Source organism: Neolamprologus brichardi, chromosome 17 (assembly GCF_056152115.1).
Source record: "Neolamprologus brichardi isolate AB-2024 chromosome 17, ASM5615211v1, whole genome shotgun sequence".
Classification (NCBI taxonomy): Eukaryota; Metazoa; Chordata; class Actinopteri; order Cichliformes; family Cichlidae; genus Neolamprologus; species Neolamprologus brichardi.
In genome coordinates, this window is record NC_142120.1 from 17611034 (window position 1) to 17633463 (window position 22430).

Consider the following 22430-nt stretch of genomic DNA (forward strand, 5'->3'; position numbering starts at 1 on the left):
AATAAAGCACTAAATTTCCCTAAAAAACAGAGGAGACCAGGTTAAAAACATCATGGAAGTCTATGGAAATCCGCCTTATTGAATCTGGCTCCAGGAAATTTTTTAGTGAGGTCACAGATCAAAGGTAGTTAACTCGTAGACTGCTATACATCCAGGCTTCTTTTTGCAACCACGGGAGTTACCCCCTGCCGGTGTTAGAATGCCCCTCTTCACAAAGGCTGTGGTTACTAGTGGCACTTTTTTCTTTATTCTGTGTCAATTAAATCAGTTTATTTACAACACAACTTTGTTCTGGCTGTATTTTTTCCCCTCTGATTGGATGTGTGATGTTCTGAGGGCGTTTGCCATCTGTACTCAGGAGTAGCACAAAGAATAGCTTCATTAAGATCGATTCAATAACATGAATGATGGTAATCGTTGCTGTTTCATACCGTAGGACTGTTTTTCACTGCTCGGGCTAATGATTGCTGACTTGGCCGCACGGCTACAGGCCACAGGACACAATTACAGTGTCATGTCTTCTGCTTGTGCATGCGTAACACAAAGACAACAGGAATAAAGGCACAAAACCCGCCCTCGGGGTATGTCAGCAGTTTGTGTGTGTGTGCTTCAGAGCCAAGTCTGACAGTGTGTGCGCTTTGCTGCCGTGGCAACTAGAGTTACCACATACTAATATTTTAGGTTGCCTTACATAATCGTCTGCTTTTGTCAATGCAGAGAGTAGATTTTCAGGCACCGGGGGCTGCTTGTTTGGAGCTCTCGCTGCTCCCATAACTGACCACTGTGAGGTCTTACGAGTGCTTTAATGTCCCATCACCTGCCTTCCTGCCCTCCAGTCTGACTACACAAAGCCTCTTACATACTGAGTACGCACCTCTATAAGGATCTTCTTATTTTGCCAACATGGTAGGATGTGCTCACTAAACACAAGGCAGACAGAATATGAAAGGAATCTGTTTTCTTTCTTTCTTGAGATCGTATAAGTCCACCTGCCATTTTAAATCAGTGGTGTACGACAGTCGGCGGGTTTTCTTTCTTTTTTTATTGCAGAGTTTTGCCTCAAAGCCTGAGTTGTCTGCAGGGTCTGAACAATGTCTGCCGTTTTCTCCAGAGTGCATTTGTGCCTTATGAGAGTTTTCATTTGGTCTCTTGAATGAGGCAATTTTGTACTTTTCAACAGCAATTTTAGGCACGCCGGCGCACCAGCTCTGCGGGGCATGCTGTCAATTTGTTGGTCATTTAACCCACCACTTTTGTTCACACTGAAATATCTCAACTGCTGAGATGAGTCAACTTGAGTACCCTGTATAGGACCACCAAAGTCTCCACTTTTGACTTCCACGCTGTGGCCTCACAGTAGCATCGACCCATTCGGCCTGTTCTGGCTGGACCTCCCAGGGTTAATTAGGTGGATTCGGACTTGGAGGAAAAAGCTGGATTGCTGCTTTGGGTTCGGCACAAGTTCCAGTGTCTCTCGAGGTCATCACGCAGCATCTGCAGTGATGCAGACTGTGCTGGTTTGTTGGTGTAAAGAGCGAGCCAAATGCAAAGGCAAAGTTGTCGATTTAACCATTGATCTACATGCTTTCCCTCACCCATGGTCACGAGCTGTGGGTAGAGACCGAAAGAATTTAGAGGAAATGAGCTTCCTCTGAATGGTGTGTGGGCTCAGCCTTGGAGAAAGAACGAGGAGCTCATAGTAGAGCCGCTATTCTTCTGCATCAAAAGGAGCCAGCTGAGGTGGTTTGGGGCTCCAAGGCGAGGTGTTTCAGGCATGTCGAACTGGGAGGAGACATGGAGGCAGACTCAGGACAAGCCGGAAAGAGTGTCTCTCAGCTGTGAATAGTGCTTTACTGGATCGCAACGTTTCAGTTCAACTGACCTTCATCAGGCACAAAACGATGTTCATATAATCACTCTTACACACACACACACACACACACACACCAGGTAGAATTCAAGCATCTTGTTGGAGAATAGTAACTGGTGAACTCTTAACATGTGTGTGCTTGTAATCACATAATGAGGCGATTCAATTCGAGGATGATGGGGATTGTAAGCGGGTTACCTGTTACACATTTAGTTGTACAGAGATTTTGAACCAGTTAACTTGTGATTTAATTAAATAACTTTGGTCACTCAAGTGTACTCATGTGTTAAACTCAAGACCCGCAGGCCACTCATTTTAATCAAGCCCGCAGATATGCACATTTCGGTTTCTTAATAAATTGTGGCCAAACTGGCGAACCTCCTTTGCAGCTGCAAGCATACAAGCTAGTTAGCAGGAAATGGCATATAAAAAGGAAAGCTGATGCTGAGGGCAGGCAATTACAGGTCAGCCTGTATTCTGAGTACTGCTTTACAATGTGTAAAGAGTGTGTGTTTCAGATAATAGAATTTGCCTCATTTTGATATCACACACCAGCAGAGAGATGGAGCCACAGAGGAGTTAAAGCCCCAGAAAAAGAGGCGTGCAGCTAGATCAGAATAGGTTCCTTCAAGCTAAATTTCAATGTAATGGAGCAGCAGAGGCGAGTTTAATGATAGTTGAGGAAATGGCTAAATCAAGGTGGTCACTGAGTGCAATTTAGTTAATTTGCAATTTTAGGTTTTTATGTGCAGCCAATTTCATGCTAGGAGGATGGGTTGTATGGGCCTACACGGGCTAAGATCTTTTTATTTTTTTAGCCAAATTTTTGCTAGTAGTTTTTGCACTTTTGTTTTTTGTTGCCATTTTCAGAGCTTTTTGTGAAACAGTTTATGTGCAATGCAACAAGAACATTTCTTTTTCTGTTAAACTGAACCATTTCATTTTCTATACCTCAACAATCTTGGCATGTTTGCTCCTAACGAAGCCGAGTTTGAGTTCTCTGTTCTAGTTGTGACGGTCAAAATTTCGATTTTTTGGTTTACTGCAGTCCCACAGATATCATTACAAACTAAGGTGGTAACCATGGAGATTAATATACCTGCTCAGTATGAGTATTGGGTATAAAATATGTAAAGATCTGTGTCTCATCAGCTTCTTTTAACATCACTTCCACTTGAGAAATGCTGTCTGAATGCAGCATTATCCAACTCTCAGTAAATGTTGGTCTCAGTCGGATATTATCAACAGTGGGAGTATTTGTGGCATCAGTAATGGCAGTTTGTTGTCTGCCTCTGGGTTTCAAGCCATGAATGGCCCAGTCGGTCATATGAAAGACAAATTAGCACAGTGGTTTTTGACACGTTATTGTGTTTATATTGTACAGACCAACACAAAAAATAAAAACATATACACTCATCAGATCATTATGTCTGCAGGCGGAGCGCAGCGGCTGCGATGTCCTCAGCATCCCGGTGCCCATTCGCCGCGGTGGCTCAGAGTCCAACCTAGACGTGGTTGACGGTGTTGGGCACGATGGCGTGGGTCTGGATTTCACCAAAGGAGCGCTGGGAATTGACAGCCTGCAGCAGAAGATCCTCAAGGTAAGAAGGAAAACATCGCACACCTGCTTCAGTGTGTGTCTGTAAATTTATCGTGTTTAATTTGAAAAGCTGTGGGTACACATGTGACACGTTGGCACTCAGAACTCAAGCACCACACTTGAGTAAAAGACAAACTAAAATATCTCCTTAGCTCTGTTTGGTGACACATGAAGCAACAGAAGCAGCTGTTTTTATCCAGCAATGGACTAAATGTCTTTTAAATGTCAGTTCTGATATGACGGGGAAAGAAAAAATCGACTCAGGTTCGTCTCAGTCCTGTCTGTGTTTTTCACAGTAGAGGCTTATCCTGCACTTTAATATCAACTTTTTACAACTGTAGAGACTAAGCTGAACTCGTGCTGTGTGCTGTATATTCACTGGTTTATCCAAGCAAAAGTATTTTGAGACTTCAACAATAACCTAACAGTGAAATTATTATTACAATGTGATGAACTGCTGCTCACAGTCAGGAATATACACAAAGAAACAAATACAGTGAATGAAAGCAGACCAGAGAAAACAGTTTGATCTGTAGCATCAGTATCAGATGGTAATTTTTAAACTTTCCATGGTTGGAATAAACTCGATCACATGACTGAGGGGCACATTGACTGCTACCGTTTAGCAACAGGAGGCTAAAAAATCTTGGAGGAACTTTGTTTTGTTCTGAGGAAACGCCCGTGTGAGGAGGTTTAGAGATGCCTTTAAGACCAGCTCTGTTTACACAGGATAACTTCTTTACAAGCAAACAAAGAAAAGCAGGTGTTAACGTCTCCTCTCGTGGATAATTATCATTAGCGATCAGAAGTGGGGGGCAAAATTAAATTAGTATCAGTGAGCTCAAAGACAAACAGGGCTGCTGTCAGTATTCATGCAGCATTATGTTATTCTAACATACCCGTGTGAAAGATGAGCAAACTCATAGAACAAATCGGGGTGTCGGTAAGAATCAGAAGCGCTGGTATCATGCATGCTTAAATGATTTTAAATCTTCAGCAGCTGTTTTCACATCTGTCCTTTGGCTCTGCCTTCAGGTGACGGAGCAGATTAAGGTGGAGCAGACGGCTCGGGACCAGAACGTGGCCGAGTACCTGAAGCTTATGAACAATGCTGACAAGCAGCAGGTGTCGCGGATACGGCAGGTGTTTGAAAAGAAGAACCAGAAGTCTGCGCAGACCATCGGTCGGCTGCAGAGGAAGCTGGAGCAGTACCACCGCCGCATGAAGGACAGCGAGACCAATGGGAAGCACAACCAGAAAGACAGCGGCAGCAAGGAGTCCGGGACTCACAGCAAGGAGGGCAGTCTGCGGGACGTCAGCACCACCGGGCGCCACCAGGCACTGGATAAGGTGAAGACGATCGGGCCCGGCGTGTCGCTCTCACCTCCATTTTTCTTCAGTAAACCGCGGGAGTTCGCTAACCTCATCAGGAACAAGTTTGGCAGCGCTGACAACATCGCTCACCTGAAAAGCTCTATGGAAACAGGGTCAGGGCTGCAGGTGGAGGGTGGCGCGAGGGGTCTGAGTGGCAGCGCTACCACAGTAGCCAAGGCGACCAAGTACCAGAGCGACGATGAGTGTTCCACCGGGACGTCTGCATCCGCTGACTCCAACGGGAACCCGGCAGGAGGATCGGGGGCGGGGTCAGGGGGGCCAGGGAGGTCAGACTCCAGCGGGCGCCTAGTGGAGGTGCTGGACATGGTGCGGGACATCAGGGATGCTCAAGCGCAGCTGGCAGAGGACATGGAGACTCTGAACACACAGTTTAAACGAGACTACAACTACTTCACGCAGGTGATGCAGGAGGAGCGATACAGGTGAGCACAGCATCACGAGTCTAAGGAAAGCTTTTCTCCCAGAAAAAAAAAATCTTTTTTCTGTTTTCTGCTCTTTTTTTCGTGATTTCTAGGGAGGTTTTAGGGGGGAAAGCTTGTGTGCTCCAGTACTATTTTTAAATGCTTCACATCTCCACTGACACCAGCATTAAAATGAGAAATGCCAAAAATATAGTATTTGAAGAAAAGAAAAATCTCCTAAACTAAGGTGCAAGAAAAATAAAATGACATTTGGTTGCTTATAAGGAGCTTTAGAGGATTTGTTTTTTGTTTTTCTTCCCTGGTACTGAGGACAGATTGTTTCTCACTGTGGAAAGATTTTTTTTTAGTGTCTGTGAAGGTTCTCAGTCATCCAGGTCATCGTAGTCAAAGGAGCTTGCAAAGAAAAGCGTCTGGACTTCTTTAAGTTACTTGAAGACGTTTCACCTCTCATCCGAGAGGCTTCTTCAGTTCTAAGGTCAAATGGTGGGGAGTCCCAGATATAACCCTAGTGGGAGTGTCCCCCCACAGAGGGACAAAAGGACCCCCTGATGATCCTCTAATCGCCTGAGCCAAGGTGTGGAACTGGGTGTGGGTCCCAATCAGCCAGAGTTTCGGGTGAGTTCATTGTGAAACCTGGCCCCACCTTATCATGCGACTTCCTGAGGTCAGGTGGCCCAGGGTGTGAGTGGGCGTTAAGGCGTCTGGGAAGGGATCTCAAAACTGGATTATAGATGGCAGAGAGTTGGTGTCGTAAACCACCGCCTCTGTTCAAAGATGGTCGCTCACAGTGGACATAGATGGCTTCTTTCACTCCTCTTTCAAACCATCTGTCCTCTCTGTCCAAAATGTGAACATTGGCATCCTCGAAAGAGTGTCCTTTATCCTTAAGATGCAGATGGACTGCTGAGTCTTGTCCTGTGGAGGTCGCTCTTCTGTGTTGTGCCATGCGCTTGTGAAGTGGCTGTTTGGTCTCTCCAATGTAGAGGTCTGGGCATTCCTCGCTGCACTGTACGGCATACACCACATTGTTAAGTCTGTGTTTTGGCGTTTTGTCTTTCGGGTGAACCAGTTTTTGTCTGAGTGTGTTGCTTTTTTTTTTAGTGTTTCTTTTTTGCGTCACAGATCAAAACAGAATATTTTGTGTAGTTCTGGGAGAGGAGAATATTGTTACCCACACATGATGGTTAAATACTCTTCCATGAACATTTTACAGGTAATAGGGCACAGACTCACATGTTTCTTTCTTAAATATACCCATTAGTATAAAGTCAGCCCCTCGGGCTTTGAGTGAGCAACAGTTCAGTGTTAACACCTTAAACGCCCCTGAAACAAGTAATTAAAAACCCATTTCAATTCTTAATATCTAAAATTTATTTCAACACCATAAATTGGAGAGATAGAGGGGGAACAAATCACAATTGAAATTTAATCAGTAGAGGATGAAATATGCAGTTTCCTGCCTCACTTACACAAACTGTGAATCCTCCCCTTCACTTAATGAATCCCTGACTACGACGCATTTTTCAGGCTGGACAAAACTTCACAGAGCCAACATAAAAATGTTAATTTTATGTAGCCTAATATTACAAATCATAAATTTATCTCTGGAGCTGACATTAAAATGTTTAACTGCTGTCTTTGGAGTCTCTGCGAAGCTATCACCACTATATTAACTATGACTTGTAAAATCACTTGTTTGTATTATTGAGTTCTGAATTAAATCAGAAAATCCAATAAAACACCGAACTGAGAAAGATAAGAGAAATATTATACTGTGTAAAATATTTCTGCTCAACAAATTATGCTGTTTTTGTTTTGTGGAAGGGTCTTTTTCCCTTATATCCTTTACTGTCAGAATATGTGTGCTGCAGTCATGTCACAAGAATATTTGCACAACGATTTGTACGACTATAAACACGAAATACAAAATAAAAAGCGGTTTGCACATTGCTTTGAAGCTAACCGGGGGATGCTAGCAGAGGTTTTTTGCTCAGAAGGCAAAAGGTTTGAGGATCACTGATCTGTATCAAGTAAAATTGTGGAATAATTGTTGGATGAAGATGTTTTTACACTTCGGTGCCTCAGTAATGGTAGCATTTCTCTCCTAACAGAGCTAACGTTGTCATTACATGAGCTGTTGAACTTTAGAGAGCTTTTGACAGTTTAGGAGTCCATCATTAAAAGCCTAAAAATAGCCGGCAGAGCTTACACGTAAACCCCCCAACCAAGGGCAAATGCTCTGAGCAGCTCGGCTGCAGCAGATACACTGCTGTACTGTTACGTGCCCACACACTCTCAATAATGCATTGTTTCTCTCTCCTTGGCTCTCTCCGCCTCCACCTACTCTGCATGTTTGTGGGTGTTTCTGTCTGTCAGGTATGAGCGGTTGGAGGACCAGCTGAATGACCTGACGGAGCTGCACCAGCACGAGACCAGCAATCTGAAGCAGGAGCTGGCCAGCATTGAGGAGAAGGTGGCCTACCAGGCCTATGAGAGGGCCAGGGACATACAGGTGACTTATGTTTGGGCATAAACCCCCACCACTGCCACAGCACACGGCTGATTAAGATTAGAGTTTAGGATTAACCCTTTGAGTAACCAATGTCTTACTCAAATTGTAAGTTTAATTGAAAGGCCTAATGTATTATTGCCTTATTTACAGTGTTCAGTTTAGACAAGTTTGACCCCTTAGTGGGAAAGGTCACACTGAAGCCACAGCAGTCCCTCCATTGCTTCCTATTTCTAATCGGGCATTCTTGCGCTTGTTTCTAATGCAGCTGAAGTTCATACATGATCCAGTTTTGCTGCCCTTTCGCTGTGACTCACTGCTCTCCAGAGTTTCCCTGATCTCTAACCATTTTTCTGTGTGTGTGTGTGTGTGTGCGTGCGCATGTGTCGTAGGAGGTACTGGAGTCGTGCCAGACTCGCGTGTCGAAGCTTGAGCTCCAGCAGCAGCAGCAGCAGCAAACCATCCAGCTGGAAAACACGGACGCCAAAGTGCTGCTGGGCAAGTGCATCAACATCATGCTGGCCATCGTCACCGTCATCCTGGTGTGCGTGTCCACTGCGGCCAAGTTCACCGCACCGCTGCTGCGCAGTCGCCTCCACTTGGCGCTCACCTGCGTGGGCGTGTCCCTGCTAGCGCTGCTGTGGAAGAACTGGGAACATTTGCAGTGCGCTTTGGAACGATTGCTCCTCCCGCACTGAGACCGGTGTGGGGAGGAAATCAACATGTAGCCTTACACGAGCCGATGATTCTGGGCTCCACGGTGACTCGGTTTAAGGCTCTGAGCCTCACCAAGAACACGTAAACGGACATAAATGCTCAAGAGCTGAACCGGAACTCTCTGAAGGTGCACACATGAAAACGTGGCTGCTCTGCTGCAGATCTGCAGGGCCAACAAAAGATAAATCGTCTCAGCTGCTTTCATCTGGTCACCAGGACACTCTGGTGGCACCGGCATCACACACACACTGAAGTCTAAATATAAATGAGCGGGATTACATCAGGGCATGGAATAACACGTTATTTTTTTCCTGTCCTTTAAAGGGATGTGTTGCTGTTAGAGCACCACCTCCACACAAACTGTCAGTTATGAGTCCAGTGGACCTGATTTGAATGTGCACACCAAGCTCGCTGTGACAAACACAAACACACATCCACCTGAAGGTTCATTCGCACCGCGCCTCTCTCTCTCTCGCTGCTGTTCTGTATTTATGTGAGGTTTTTTTAATTTCAGCATCTTCTTCAAAGCGACAGTTTGAAGTCTGGGATTGCACATTGTTTTAAGCTGTTTTCTATCAGTGTGTAAATCTGTGTATTCGTGTGCGTTGTGCACTTACTCGTGTGTTTCTGTACTGTGTTTCTTCAAGGAACAGTTAAACATTTTGGAAAATAGGCTCAGGTCTGGATGGTAGATGTGCAGCTAGAGCCGGGAGAGATCATTAATGGACATGCTGTGAAAGAAATCTGCTGTAAGAAATTAAAACCTTTAAGCTACAGCTGCAGTGAAAAGTGATGCCCAAACCTGCTTTTATCGCCCTCCAAATCTGACCTCTCACAGTGACTCACAGTAACTAAATGATTATAAATTTGAAAAAATACTCCTAATTATGCGTTAATTTAATGAATTAGCTTCATGATTCTGCTCACCTCAACTGCTTGATCTTTTTTTTTCCCTGATCCATAATTATTATTGTCTTCTGGTGTATCTTTGAATCCTCACAATAATCCTTATTTATCTCAAAGTCGATCCTCGATGCGGCCCCTTGGTCACGGTGCTTCGAGAAGCAGCAGCTGCTGCTCAGGAAACGACTTCATGCAGTTATTTCAAAGCCCTTCTTTAAACCTACCAGTCGAGTTTTGTCCAAAATGAGCTTAAAATGCTCACATTCCTGCAAGTTATGTTTTTATTGGTGTTTTGGTCCAGAGCTCCGACCCTGCCCAATCAGCGTTTCCTGCCAGAGCACTGAATGGATTTCCTCACAGTTCTTGTTACAAATGCAGTAAAACAAGAAAAATTGTTTAAAATGTGCACACAGCTTCATCTTTACCAAGATAATGATCAGATACACCTGTCATTTACTGGGCAACAAAATGATGGCCTCTCTAACTCTTTCCCCATTAAGATGACATTCAACGATCTCCACATTTCCTCTAATGACAAGTTTTGACACATCTGTAATCAATAAAGAGGCTGTTAGACAATACGTTCCTGTGCAGCCAGAGACCACTTCATTAACTTCTGATAGATACACAGTCATTTTAGTCTGAAGTAGCCTGAAATATGACAGAAACTCCTCAGTTCAGGTAAAAGAATCAAGAGTTACTCCTAACAGGCATCCAAGATGGAAACGGTTAAAGCCGGGGGCGGGACATAGAGATAGACAGCGTCTCTGCATTGCTTCATTCTGTCTGAAACAAGCCGGTTTACCTCCCTGCTGGTTACCGCCAAGTTTCTTTTACCTGTTTGTCGCACTCCCCTACTGGTCACCACGTCTGATTTGATTGATGTGTTCAAAAACACCAGGGACTGGTTACTTGTCTTATAGTTGGCCAACATCTCCGTCCTCTGGCTCTAACTTCACACTGAATAGACCAAAACAAAAAAACAAAAAAAAAAGTGACTATTTCCCAAAATGTCAGGCTGCCTGTTTTGAAGTGAAAGCTGCTTAACTGCCTCATCTCTTGTTAATTTGGTGTTTTTGTGGTTATTTTGTTATGATGTTTGTGTTTTCAGGTAACCGTTGCTTCTGAAAGCTTTTTAAAGCCTCTAACAGTGAGAAGGGAAACCTTGTACTAACATCAGGAGATAGCTGAGAAGCAGAGCCTGTTTTCTCACACGACACATGTAGAGAGAACACTGACGCGTGATGCAGTTTGGTGCACGTGGAGGGAAATAAGGTGAAATTATGCCAATTTGAAATTGTTTAAAGTTGACACGTGATCACATTAGATGGCCTTTTCTGGAGAGGTGATCAGAACAAATTACAATGTATGTGTGTGTGAAGCCTTTGATGCTGTGCTGCGTTCATGTCCAGGGGAAAAAAACATGGCAGCATTCAGACGCTCTGTTCTGAGATTTAGAAGATTTGAGAGGCTGAAGATTTTTCTCTTTTTACTTGAAATAAGCGTCTGTTCAAACATTAAAGCAGCATGTTTCCCAGCAGCGATAGCCGCTTTCCCGCACGTGACTTGAATGCAGCATCGCAGACTGGACAGAGGGAAGTGAAAAATGTAGCTCCCCGACCCCATTTCACTGTGATGAAGATGATGATGAGGGGGTTAAAAAATAGGACTGATGCCTTTTCAGTGCAGCCTGTTTTTTCTTCTTCTGTGTGTCCTTTTTCTGTTTTTCTCTATTCTAAGAAGAAGAAAAAAGCCAAATATGGAGGTTTTTTTTGAAACCTAAGCTCATCTTTGATGTTTTTTGCAAACTGGTTCAAACACTATCTCTGTTAGGAGAGACGTGCACCTCCTCTCCAAAGCTCTGAGTTCATGGTGTGTGTGTGTGTGTGTGTTTTCTTTGTCTTTTTCTTTTCTAATTTCTGTGCATTAGTTTCTGGTTATGGGTTTTCTATAACTGTATTATTATTATTATTATATTTTCAGATGATAAAATAAATCATTGTTTTTCTATCAAGGTGCCTTTTTAAAAAAAATAATAATAATAAATAAATTCTGAGCTTCTTATTGATTATGGAAGATGTAATCCAACTGTGAAGATCATACTGCCCCTCAAGCTTCATAAGGAATACATGCATAAACCAGGGTGTAAATCACTTCGACTTAAAGCAGCTGGATAAGCTTTTAGAAACGACATTGATTTAACTGCATTCAATTTCACTGCTGCCTTCAGTTTAAATTCATGGATGCTTAAAAATCCATTAGAATCTTCTGCAAAACTCAAGTGCAGGCGAACAAAGGGAAGTAATTTAGGATTTGCAGGCACAGATGGATCTTAAATTGAACGCCAGGTGTCCTTTATTGCTTTTCATTAAGACAGACATTTTCATTCTGTTGTCTCTGAGAGATGAACATCAAATCAAAGCAGCAGCAGCCCCACCCAGGATTTACAGTTATCATTAGCTGCACAGCGCCAGAATTTCCAGTTTTCTGGTTTTGCTGACCTCTGGCGATGATATTTGGTGAAGTGTTTTCCCCTTACAAAGGCTTACAAAGGGTTCATACTGTATAGATGTGTACAGTGAAAACATCAATGGTTTGTGGCTTTAAATAGAGATAGAGTGACAACTAGCGGCCAAACAGGAGCACTGCCTCCAAATATCTCTAATTAGTTTTATTACATATATCTGCTTCAAATATTTTTTTTAATTATATACGGCAACTATATTAAAATAATTAGAAATTTACTATTCAGTTAGATAGTACCCTGCCTTTCTTACTGCTGGAACCATGAATTCTGATAAATACGCAAAAAACTAAGGAAGGGACATAATTATTTTTCATAGCACTTTATTTGCACTGTTCCAGTGATGGATGCTCATAATAAGCAGGTCTGATAATGAGGTCAGTGTATACATCAGTAATCCCTGTGAGCCAGCAGCTCAGGCTTCAGACCGCTTCAAATGTCTGGTGTCAGTTTTTTTTTTCTTGGCTCTGCATGATGTGAAATAAAGTGGATATTCCTAATATGGTCATATTTGGCATATATCCCCAACCACTTTTAAACAATCTGTTTAACATGCAATCAGAGGAAAGTTTGCTTAAACGGTACTAAGGGAGCTTGTTTTGGACAGAGGATGAAGTGTTGGGCTGCAATAAACATAAATAAGGATTATTTAGAAGTCTGAATCATGCAAAGCTGCTCTAGTGGAATACAAACAAAATGTGCAGCTGGTTAGGTCTGGCTAAATAATTGCACACATTTTTATAATACTAGCGATGTAGGTTCACAGGTGATTTGTAATAGATAACAGCTACATTATTAGTACATAAAGTTACTGCATCTATTTACAAATCTAGCTACACTGTATTCCCAATAGAGTAAATTACCTTTTTTACTAACCGAGTGCTGAAAACATGAAAAGGACTTCAATTCAAGCTACAAAAATTAAAGATTAAAATGTGCAAATTTATGATTTTCAAATCCTAGTATTTCTCTTAAATTTATTCTCAGAAATTCTGACATTAAAGTTAAGTTCACCTGCCCTGGGTGAAAAAAACAAAAACAAAAAACACCTGTTGCTGCATTCATCCGCAGCAGCAGGTGGCGATAGTGAGCGCTGTTGCTGCTGTTTTGGCGCAAAGCGGAAGCTGTCATAACTGTCCCCCTCATGAAAAAGAAAAGTTCAGTGCTGTTATGTGGGTTTAGCAAAGGCACCTTATTATTTACTTTCTGAAAAAAACCTCCCGTGGTTGATTTATGTGAAATATCTGACGTTAACTGAACGTGTCAGCGCTGGTTAGCGGTAGCTGCTTCAGCCATTAATGTGTTGAGGCTAGCGGGAGCAGCAGCACCTGATTTAGCCTTGAATTTATGTTGTTTTTAAATGATCTGAGCAACTTTTGGACTAACCTCAGCTTTAAATGGACGAACACAAGGAGAACATTCACGGCCAGGAAGACAATGTGAAGACGTCCAGCGTAAAGGAGCAGGAGAAGGTGGGTGAGCTAGCAGAATCACTGCTCCGTGTAAACGCTGTTTGCGTTGAAGTAAACTGACTGGCTGGTGCGTTCATTGACACCAAAGACAGGCCGGTGAGAGATATGTCCCGTTGGGTTCTTTGGTAAGGCGCCGACTTGATGAAAATGACTAGAAACCGCGTTACTTTTAGTTACTCTTGTATTGGAGTAATTAATGCTAAAATATTTGAAGTAGACGGGAGCTACATCAGTGTTTTGTTAATGTGAGCCCTGCAAATCGACCCCGATTCTCTTTTGCTCTGTGTACTTCATCTTGTCGTGTTGTATTTTAATTGACTGAGCTATTCTTGTTTTAAGCTAAAGAGATCGCTATTCTCGGGTTAGACCCCGTTTTCCTTCAGTGTTACTTCTTAAAGGCACATATTCAACAAGAAGTTTGCTCCTAGTTGTCAGGATAGCATCGCACAGTGGGTGCTCATCCATGATGTGACTCTTCTGCTCCACCACCTCCTAAAGGAGCTCTGTTGGATTGAGATCTGGTGACTGTGCAGGCCATGTGAGGTCGGTGAACTCACTGTCATGGTCAAGGAACTAGTTTCCTGTTAGAGGACAGCAGAGGCACCCAGTGTGGTCGTCTCCTGCTTCAAGCTCTTCTGTACAGTTCACCTTCCTACTCTTCTGCATGGTTGCATTAAGTTTGAACAGTCTGCCTATTTTCCTTTTACCTCCTAGAGATAGTTTTTTGGGAAAATCCCAGTAGATAGGTCTGAGTATTTCAGAAACTGCTATCTACTTTCTTTTGCAGATAATCTTATCTGATGTGTTGTTGGACTTCACTCTAAAATGACCTGTTCCTCCAAACAAACCATTGATCCATGCTCTCTGTGTTTTTGATGGCCAAATTTGTAGAGTTACATCATTTTCTGACACATAACGACCCACACGTCTCCTCCTCAGGAGAAGCCTAGCAGCAGGTTGTGTCCTGCGGGAGAATCTGCTCCTCAGGTGTCCCCGTCTCAGTCGAAGGGTGACTTCAGCCATCCGGTGTACAAAGAGATTGCTTTGGCCAATGGCCACATCAACCGCATGACAAAGGAGGAGCTTCGGATCAAGTTAGCGGAGTTAAAGCTCGACACACGGTGAGTTTTTAATAAATATTTGAGGACCAAACACTCGTGCTTGTCTCTTAGAAGTGTTCTACCAAACAGTTTTTCTCTTGGTGTGTGCAGAGGAGTGAAGGATGTGATGAAGAAGAGATTGAAGAGCCACTATAAGAAACAGAAGCTGATGCAGACGGCGGCAGAGGGAGGCCCCACCGACACGTACTATGACTACATCTGTGTGGTGGACTTTGAAGCCACATGTGAAGAGGACAATCCTTCAGACTTCCTCCACGAAATCATTGAGTTCCCTATGGTTCTCATCAACACGCACACCTTGGAGATTGTTAGTAAAGATTGTGACTTAAATCAGGAGTTGTCTTTTGTTGTTGTCGTTGTTAATAATGATGTTCCTCTAACGTTCTGCACAGGTGGACACCTTTCAGGAGTACGTGAAGCCCGAGCTTAACCCACAGCTCTCAGACTTCTGTGTGAAGCTGACGGGAATAACGCAGGTCGGTTGAGTTCACATCACTGTCACATTACACGTGTGGGTCATTTACTCATTTTTCTGTGTTGTGTTGGTAGAAAATGGTCGAAGAAGCAGACCCGTTCCCAGTAGTCCTGCAGCGAGTTGTGTCGTGGCTTCAGGAAAGGGAACTCGGAACAAAATACAAATACGCCATCCTGACGGACGGGTGGGTTTCACGTCAAAGCTTCTGCAGGATGTTTACTTTCTTCTCCTCACTTGGTTTACAGCGCTGTTTCTTTAACATCGTCCACAGGTCGTGGGATATGAGCAAGTTCCTCAACATCCAGTGTCGGGTCAGCCGAATCAAATATCCTCCGTTTGCAAAGAAGTGGATAAACATAAGAAAGTCATACGGAAACTTCTACAAGGTACATTTTACAGCTTTGTACAGACACGCTTACATGTTTTAGATTTTTAAAACTAATTTTAATATTAGTCAAAGATGATTTCATTTATTTAGGGGAAAAAAGTTATCCAAAGCTACCTGGCTCTGTGTAAAAAAAAGTAACTGCACCCTTATTTCATTAATCACACCCAGCTCTAATTACTGCAAGACCTGTTGAATCAAGAAATCACAAATAGAACCTGTCTGGCAAAGTGAAGCAGGCTAAAATATCTCAAATAGCAACACATCAAAGCCCAAAGAAACCAAAAAAAAAAGCAAAAAGGGAACAAATACTGTTTCACAGCACTGTATTCGTACTGTTCCAGCTCATTTTAGTCATTAAACCCTCTGCATGCCTTCCTATGTCACGTCCATGAACCTCCTCACAGATTTGGCTATTTCTCACATGTCCTAATGTCTTCTATGATAAAAGGTCTCCACTGCTAACCAGCCATATTTTCTTCTTCTTCCTCCAGGTGCCGCGTACTCAGACGAAGCTGAGCACCATGCTGGAGAAACTCGGCCTGACGTACGAAGGTCGTCCTCACTCCGGGCTCGACGACTCACGCAACATAGCGAGGATAGCTGTCCGCATGCTGCAGGATGGCTGCCAGCTGCGCGTCAACGAGCGCATGCACGGTGGTCAGCTGCTCTCAGTTCCCAGCTCGGCGCCTGTGGAAGGAGCTCCGCCTCCACACAACCCCCGCAGCAGGGACTAGAGTCATGACCTCCGGGTGACTCTTTACCACTGAAAATACTTATACTGGAGCTCAAAGTCTCCTTTTACACCAGATCTTTAAAAGTGGATCATTCCTTCATTTTCTGGCTGGAAAAGTCTGCCTCGCCACGCCTTACCGCGCTGCTGTTTCTCAACAGTATCACAGAAATATCTTTCAGTTGTCTTGTGGTGGAGAGAATTCAGTTTTTACCCTTGACAGCATAATAAAGCCTAATCTGCAGCTTCACATGAACACACATATCAACAATTTAAACTACTGTGCTAATAAAACACATAAATGCTGCTGTGCTGTTTAAGGTGCTGCACGATGACACTGCTCACCGCTTTCCTCGCAGAGAGTCGAGGGTTGGTGGTCCCGTGGACTCGGACAGCTCCATAAATGGACCTCTTAAAGAAAAGCTGTAATTAAGGAGTTCAGCCTGTGTTGTACTGTCGTCACGTGTACAGATGTCTTGATTTAATGTTTATTTCATTAATGAGGATTTGTTTCAACTGAAATGTCTCTGGAGATCTGATAAGTAATGCATATTAAATGTCTTTTTGTTTGCAGTTTTTCATCTTCTTCACTCTGTGTGATGCATGCTTTAGATTCAGCAAATTTTGAAGGGACAAGAGAAGCAGTCGAGTCACTTTAGAAGCTCTGCACAGGTGCCTTACAGCAGGCAAGCGTTGACAGGCTAAACCTGCTCTCAGGGCATCAGGGGTGGTATTCTATGGCAAATATTAATCAGGCTCCACAGTGCTGGGCAGCAAGCGCAGGGCCCACTAGAGGGCGTCACACTTTTATGGCACCATCATGAAGCCTGTTTCCGACTCGCTGATCAGAGACTTTCACACCACTGTCCTGCTGGAGGTCATTTTGTAGCTCTGGCTGTGCTCATCCTGTTCCTCTTTGCACAAAGGAGCAGATAACGGGCTTGCTGACAGGTTTGGGGCTTTCTGCGGCCTCTTGGAAGGCTGTAGAGTAACTCTAGAGTGCCTGAATGTCTCCTGGAATTTCCTCCCTGCTCTTAAGACTGTGCTGCGAGATGCAGCAAACCTTCTGACATCTGAACATATATATGAACTAACTGTGTGACCTCTGTAGGGTCCTGGTATCACCTCATGCTTCCAGTAGTGATACTTTGGAAACCTGGGTGTAAACTGAACACACTAGTTTTAATCTAACACTTATGTGTATGTTTGCAGACCCAACTGTCTGTACTATGATCATCAAAAGAAGTGCAGACACAGCTTTCCCTCAAGATTTCTTTGTAATTCAGCTCCTTCTATCATCAAGTCTTCCAGGCTTTTTGGCTGTGCAGCACATTTCTCTGGTCTTTATTTATTTATAATAGGAAAAAAAGTTGTTTTTTTTACCAGAACACAAAAGATTAAACAAGACCAGCTGACATGTGTTTTTCTTGTAGTCAGGTTTATTATTGGCTGGTTGTTAAGGCACCATGTCCAAGTGATATCTTTGGATTATTAAGTACATGTGAAATGTTAATCCTTTTAATATAGACATTTAGTTACAATTAAACACAGATTGTAGTAACGTATACAGGTATATTGGCTTCGAGGTCATGATGGCTTCTTTCCTTCTGGACTCCTTACTTTAATAATCTAACGGTCTTTGGCAGCTTTAAAGCTTTTTTTTTCTGTCGTTAAAACATTCTTTGGCAACGTCAAATATATTACTGTTTATTTAACAGCCGTAAAAGGAGCAGGCATGTAGGAGCAGTACGTCAGACACTTTGGCACTGTCAATAAGGTCAAAGGCGGTGATGGTTTCATCACAAACAGGTGCTGTACAGCGCTACTTTGCGGCTCATCTCCTCCAGCATGTTGCGGGCGGCTTGCTCCAGCTCGGCCAGCTCTTTAGCTTTGACCTCCAGGATGCGCTGGTTGTCCACGTAGGAGACCTCTAACTCTGAAAACGGCAGACAAAAACAAAACTGTCTTTTTTTAACGGTTTAAATTAAATTTCTTGCACAAGTGGAATATTTTTTTCTTAATTTTTATATATCTGATCGTACTTCAGAAACTGACTCGAGATCGGTCGGCTGGTTCGTAGCAGATTATTTTATGTGCTTCTGTGTATTTTTTAACAGGAGAGGATCCAATCATGTAAAAAGAAACCGATCTAAACAAACAGGAAGAGAGCAAACTCCCTTCTTGTTTGTTAGAAATGCATTAATTTAAAAGAACAGAAGACAAAACTACAGAGTTATTATAAATTTATCTGAACAGTGTTCACCTTTGAGTCTCTCCAGCTTTCTGCTGCTCTGATTGAGCAGCTCTATGGCCTCCTGCTGCAGTTCGTCTGCCCTCCTCTTCGCCTGCTGCACTGACTCCCCTTTAACCTCCATCTGGTCCTCCACCTCAGCGAATTTATCCTTCAGCCTCTCATTGAACTCCTGCACACACAAAAAAAACCGCACTGCAGCAGGAGTGGATTCACATGCAAACCAACACGGATGCGCGCGTTTGTGAGACCTGCTCTGCCTCGTCGGCGTCCTGTTTGGCCTGCTGCGTCGTCTGCTCGGTCGACACCATTATCTCCTTCATCTCCAGGTTGTTCTGCCTCAGCAGGCCGACCTCCCTCTCCAGCTGCAGCAGGCGGCCCGTGGTGTTACTGAGCTTCAGCTCCGACTTGGCCGTCTCCGACTCCACCTGACGCACAAATGCACAGATTTATCTTGTCCTTTCTTTTTCACTTCTTCTTTTTAACTGTTCAGGGTTTGCCTCATACTCTTTCTGCTAATCCCACCATCATTAATTTCACCTGCATCTCATCCCTATTAAGCCAGAGTTACTCCTGTGTGTTCACATGAAAGGAGCGGTGCTGGCAGCTTCTGACCAACCACAGCTAAAAAAACAGGCTAAAGTTTAGCCTGTTCAATGCCAGGAAGGAAACCCAACTATAGCATTGACATAAGATATAAGGTCACAGAACTCATATAGAATAATAAGTTATCTTTAAACATATATATTTATTACTGATGATCATCGGGGAAAGCTAAAGACTTCAGATGCTATTAAAAATCTTTGGACCCTCCTGTGATCCACAGGTCTGAGGGATGGTCCAGGACCTGTGAGGCTATTTTCCAGAGATTTGATATTTATAGTACCAAAACCCTGAAGTAACCCAGATAAGCCAAAATCTGTTGATTATCCCGGAATTTCTTTCATATGAAAGCGAAGACACGGCTACCTTTGAGTCGTCTCATCAAAGGTAAGACAAAGGAGTCAGTGAAAGTACGGTTGAAGAACTATCTATTGCTCAAATTGTAAAACTGTGAGAAAGAATGTTTTGTTTTTCTGTCTTAAAAGGACCCAAACTGGGTTATTTTAGTTGTAAATATTTTTTCTGAATCCAGTTTAGTTTCAGGAAGTTTTTGGAGCTCATTCAATCTTTCAAGTTTAGTTTAATTTTAGTTAAACTTGAAAACTTGTGTCTTTATAAATTATTTTGTGGGTGGCGTTGTCAGGCATTAGCAAGTCAGTTTCCTTTACGTACATTCAGCTTTTGTTTGTTATATTATTTTTATTTTTTCAAAGTTTCTAATTTCATTTCAGTTATTTTTTTCACGTTTATTTGTAATAGACTAAAAATGCTTTTTAAAATAAAAATATTACGTCCGAACACCCGACAGCAATAAAACATTTTTATATCACTGTGATTAAACTAAATCAAAGCTGAGCGTTTCCTGACTGCAATATTGTTTTTAAAGTCAGTTGTTACTGAAAACAAGGCAGACCTTTCTAAAATGGCAACAACGTACGACTCCATTTTTTGAACTTTGTGCTGTTTTTGTCATCCCAAAACAGTAAATGGAGTCACTGAATCAAACCACATCATCACTGAGGTCAGCCGTACAGCGTTCAGCAGGTCCATGGTGCCCTTGGTGTTGTTCTGGGCCAATTCAATGGCGTCCATGGCGATGCTCTGAGCGCGGTCGGTCTCGTCCAGGGCAGCCTTAACTACTTCTGCGGTGTCCTTCATGTTTGACGCCTTCTCGCTGACGGACAGGGAGAAAGAAAGATGGGTTTATTTACACATTTCTGTCAGAGGCAGCCAATCAGAAGAATGTCAGTTCAAAGGGGGAGGAGCTAAAACAGCTTGTTTTTCACATTTTAAATTTGCAGTTGGCTTCTCGTCTGCTCGCTACCCGCTTCACTGACTGACCTCCTGTGTTTGAGCTCAAACTGGTAACAAGGATTTAGATTTTGACCAATCACCTGCCTCTGATGTCCTGCATTTGGCTCGTAGTCCAAGAAAATGTTTACAACAATTACAGAAGAAAACAAAAATATTGCAAAAATACTGCAAAAAAGTTTTTTCATGTTGAATTTTTTTACCCCGTTCCTCCTGTTTTCCATCCTGTCAGTCGTCATGTGTTACCTTGCAGCCTTAGCCTCCTTCAGCAGCGACTCGGCCACAATGACATCCTCCGCGCTCTGACTGAGGATCGTCTCCACGCTGGTCAGAGTGGTGACCTTCTCCCTGATCTCGTCCGTCAGCTCCTGAAGCTTCTCGGCCGACGTCGGCATCTCCAGAGCCAAAACCTCGTTTGCCAAGGCCTCAATAACGGACGCGTCTGCTTTCTCATCTGGATAAACGCAGACCAAACATAAATGAACCATTTTATTTTAAGAAACGTGCATAAATTTTTACACATTGTGAAGACTAGACGTGTACAGGAGAAACTCACTCATGAGAAGATCTCGAATCTCCCTGATGAGGTTGCGGAGCTGCTCGTTGCTCTGCTCCACTCTCTCTTTGCTCTGGTTGGATTTGATCAGCACCTCCAGAGCGTTCGCTTTGGCTTCGTTTGCTCGGCTGTTCGCTTCCCACACCTGAGCAGAGTGTCCACACAGGTCCAGGTTACCTGTCTCACATCCACCTGCAGGTGTTCCACATCATAACACGACGACCATGTTCACTTACCATCCTGGAGAGCTTGTCTACCTCCTGCATAGCTTCTAGGATCGCCTGTTCCAGCTCATTGGCTGAATTGAGAGACGTCTGAGCGGTTGTGACAGCACCTCCACACTCTTCTCCTCCACAGCGGGGCGCTCCATCCTCGTTGGTGCAGTCCAGCCCGCCACAGGTGGAGCAGCCATCATCACCTTCAGAGGCTCCACCACAAATCTACAGAGAAAGACGGAATTACCAACAGAGGTGAACGTGTGATAGACAGATGCGATCTTCCAGTGTTCTCACCTTGTCACTTAGTGAAGACAGGTTAAATTTATCGAGCTCTTTGGACAGCTTGTCCAGCTTCTGCATGTTTCTCAGTTGTTTTCGGTCAAATTCCTTCTTCCTGCTGCTCAGTTTGTCCTCCGTGGCTTCCCGTACTGCAACTGACTGCTTGACTGTATTGCCAGGGTCGCTCGTAGAGGCATTGGTGCGCTGCTCTGCCATCCTAGACTGTATGTGCGCAGCAGTAATAGTCTCCAGGGCACCTGGAAACAGTAAAGTTAGGGAACAGTGAAACAGGGCTGGACGGAAATGTAGTACTGATGTACCGATTAAAACGTGCCGACTTTCTGTCTTGGCTTAGCTGTAAAGGTCTAAGAGTGAAGCTTTAGGCTGAAGCACTTGATTTCTCACCATGTATGTTGGCGTTCTTGGCGTCGTCCACCTGCTGTCTCAGCCTCTGGACGCTCATCTCCAACTGGTTTGCCTCAACAGACAGCACGTCTAAGTCTGCGTCGGTGGCATTTGCATCACTCTGAAGAAGTTCCAAGGCTTCCTCGGTTGTGTTGAGCTTTCCATTGAGATAGGACATCACACCACTAAGAGCACAGTGAAACAATAAACACCAGTTGCTTACTACAACCCCGAGTAAGCCTCTGTTTGGTGGTGTGCATACGTTATCTGATGCATCAGCTCCTGTATCTGCTCCAGCTTCACCGTGGCGGGGTTGCTCTCCAAGATGTCTCTGACAGCCTTGGAGTTTCTCTCGAGACTTCTAATCAACTCTTTGTACGGCGCCGTCACTCCGACAGTCTGCAGCTCGTTCACTTTGGCCTCCAGCCGGCGAGTTTGGTTGGTCAGCTCCTCGACCACGGTGTCCCAAGCCGCAAAGCACTTGTGGCAGGGTTTGCAGTCAGGGAACTCACCGTGGTAACCCCTAGCACACTCGTTGCACCGGGGGCCAGCCGCGCCCTCCACACAGGTACACTGCCCTGTGGCACGATGACACTGCTCACTGGAGATCCCCCGGTGGTCGCAGTCACAAGCTAGAGACACACACAGGAAGGTGGAGATGCCAACTAAAAAAACGACTCC

The 22430-nt window shown here is 43.8% G+C and overlaps 3 protein-coding genes across 4 annotated transcripts in view; 2 read left to right on the top strand and 1 right to left on the bottom strand.

The window, feature by feature from the left end:
- The window catches only part of tmcc3 (transmembrane and coiled-coil domain family 3), a 74247-nt gene extending 62763 nt beyond the window's left edge, over positions 1-11484 (top strand). For both annotated transcript variants that reach the window (XM_035907263.2, XM_006780902.3), the window contains exons 2-5: positions 3307-3471; positions 4506-5287; positions 7664-7799; positions 8189-11484. In XM_035907263.2, the coding sequence (XP_035763156.1) occupies positions 3307-3471; positions 4506-5287; positions 7664-7799; positions 8189-8494 (1389 nt within the window). In that variant the 3' untranslated portion in view covers positions 8495-11484. The remainder of the gene's footprint in view (positions 1-3306; positions 3472-4505; positions 5288-7663; positions 7800-8188) is intronic.
- A 1574-nt stretch (positions 11485-13058) lies between these two features.
- On the top strand, positions 13059-16678 carry eri1 (exoribonuclease 1). Its single transcript, XM_006780903.2, has 7 exons — positions 13059-13412; positions 14352-14533; positions 14624-14840; positions 14926-15009; positions 15083-15192; positions 15280-15394; positions 15888-16678. Exons 1-7 carry the CDS (start codon positions 13338-13340, stop codon positions 16128-16130), a joined length of 1026 nt encoding a protein of 341 aa, XP_006780966.1. The 5' UTR covers positions 13059-13337; the 3' UTR covers positions 16131-16678.
- Positions 16679-17545: 867 nt separating this feature from the next.
- Positions 17546-22430, bottom strand: part of lamb1b (laminin, beta 1b) — a 32140-nt gene continuing 27255 nt past the window's right edge. Inside the window, exons 24-33 of the mRNA XM_087830328.1 lie at positions 22012-22381; positions 21750-21934; positions 21360-21601; positions 21084-21287; positions 20848-20992; positions 20538-20745; positions 20013-20154; positions 18629-18805; positions 18390-18549; positions 17546-18062 (exon numbers count right to left, since the gene is read on the bottom strand). Coding sequence (XP_087686454.1) covers positions 17926-18062; positions 18390-18549; positions 18629-18805; positions 20013-20154; positions 20538-20745; positions 20848-20992; positions 21084-21287; positions 21360-21601; positions 21750-21934; positions 22012-22381 — 1970 coding nt within the window. The 3' untranslated portion in view covers positions 17546-17925. The remainder of the gene's footprint in view (positions 18063-18389; positions 18550-18628; positions 18806-20012; positions 20155-20537; positions 20746-20847; positions 20993-21083; positions 21288-21359; positions 21602-21749; positions 21935-22011; positions 22382-22430) is intronic.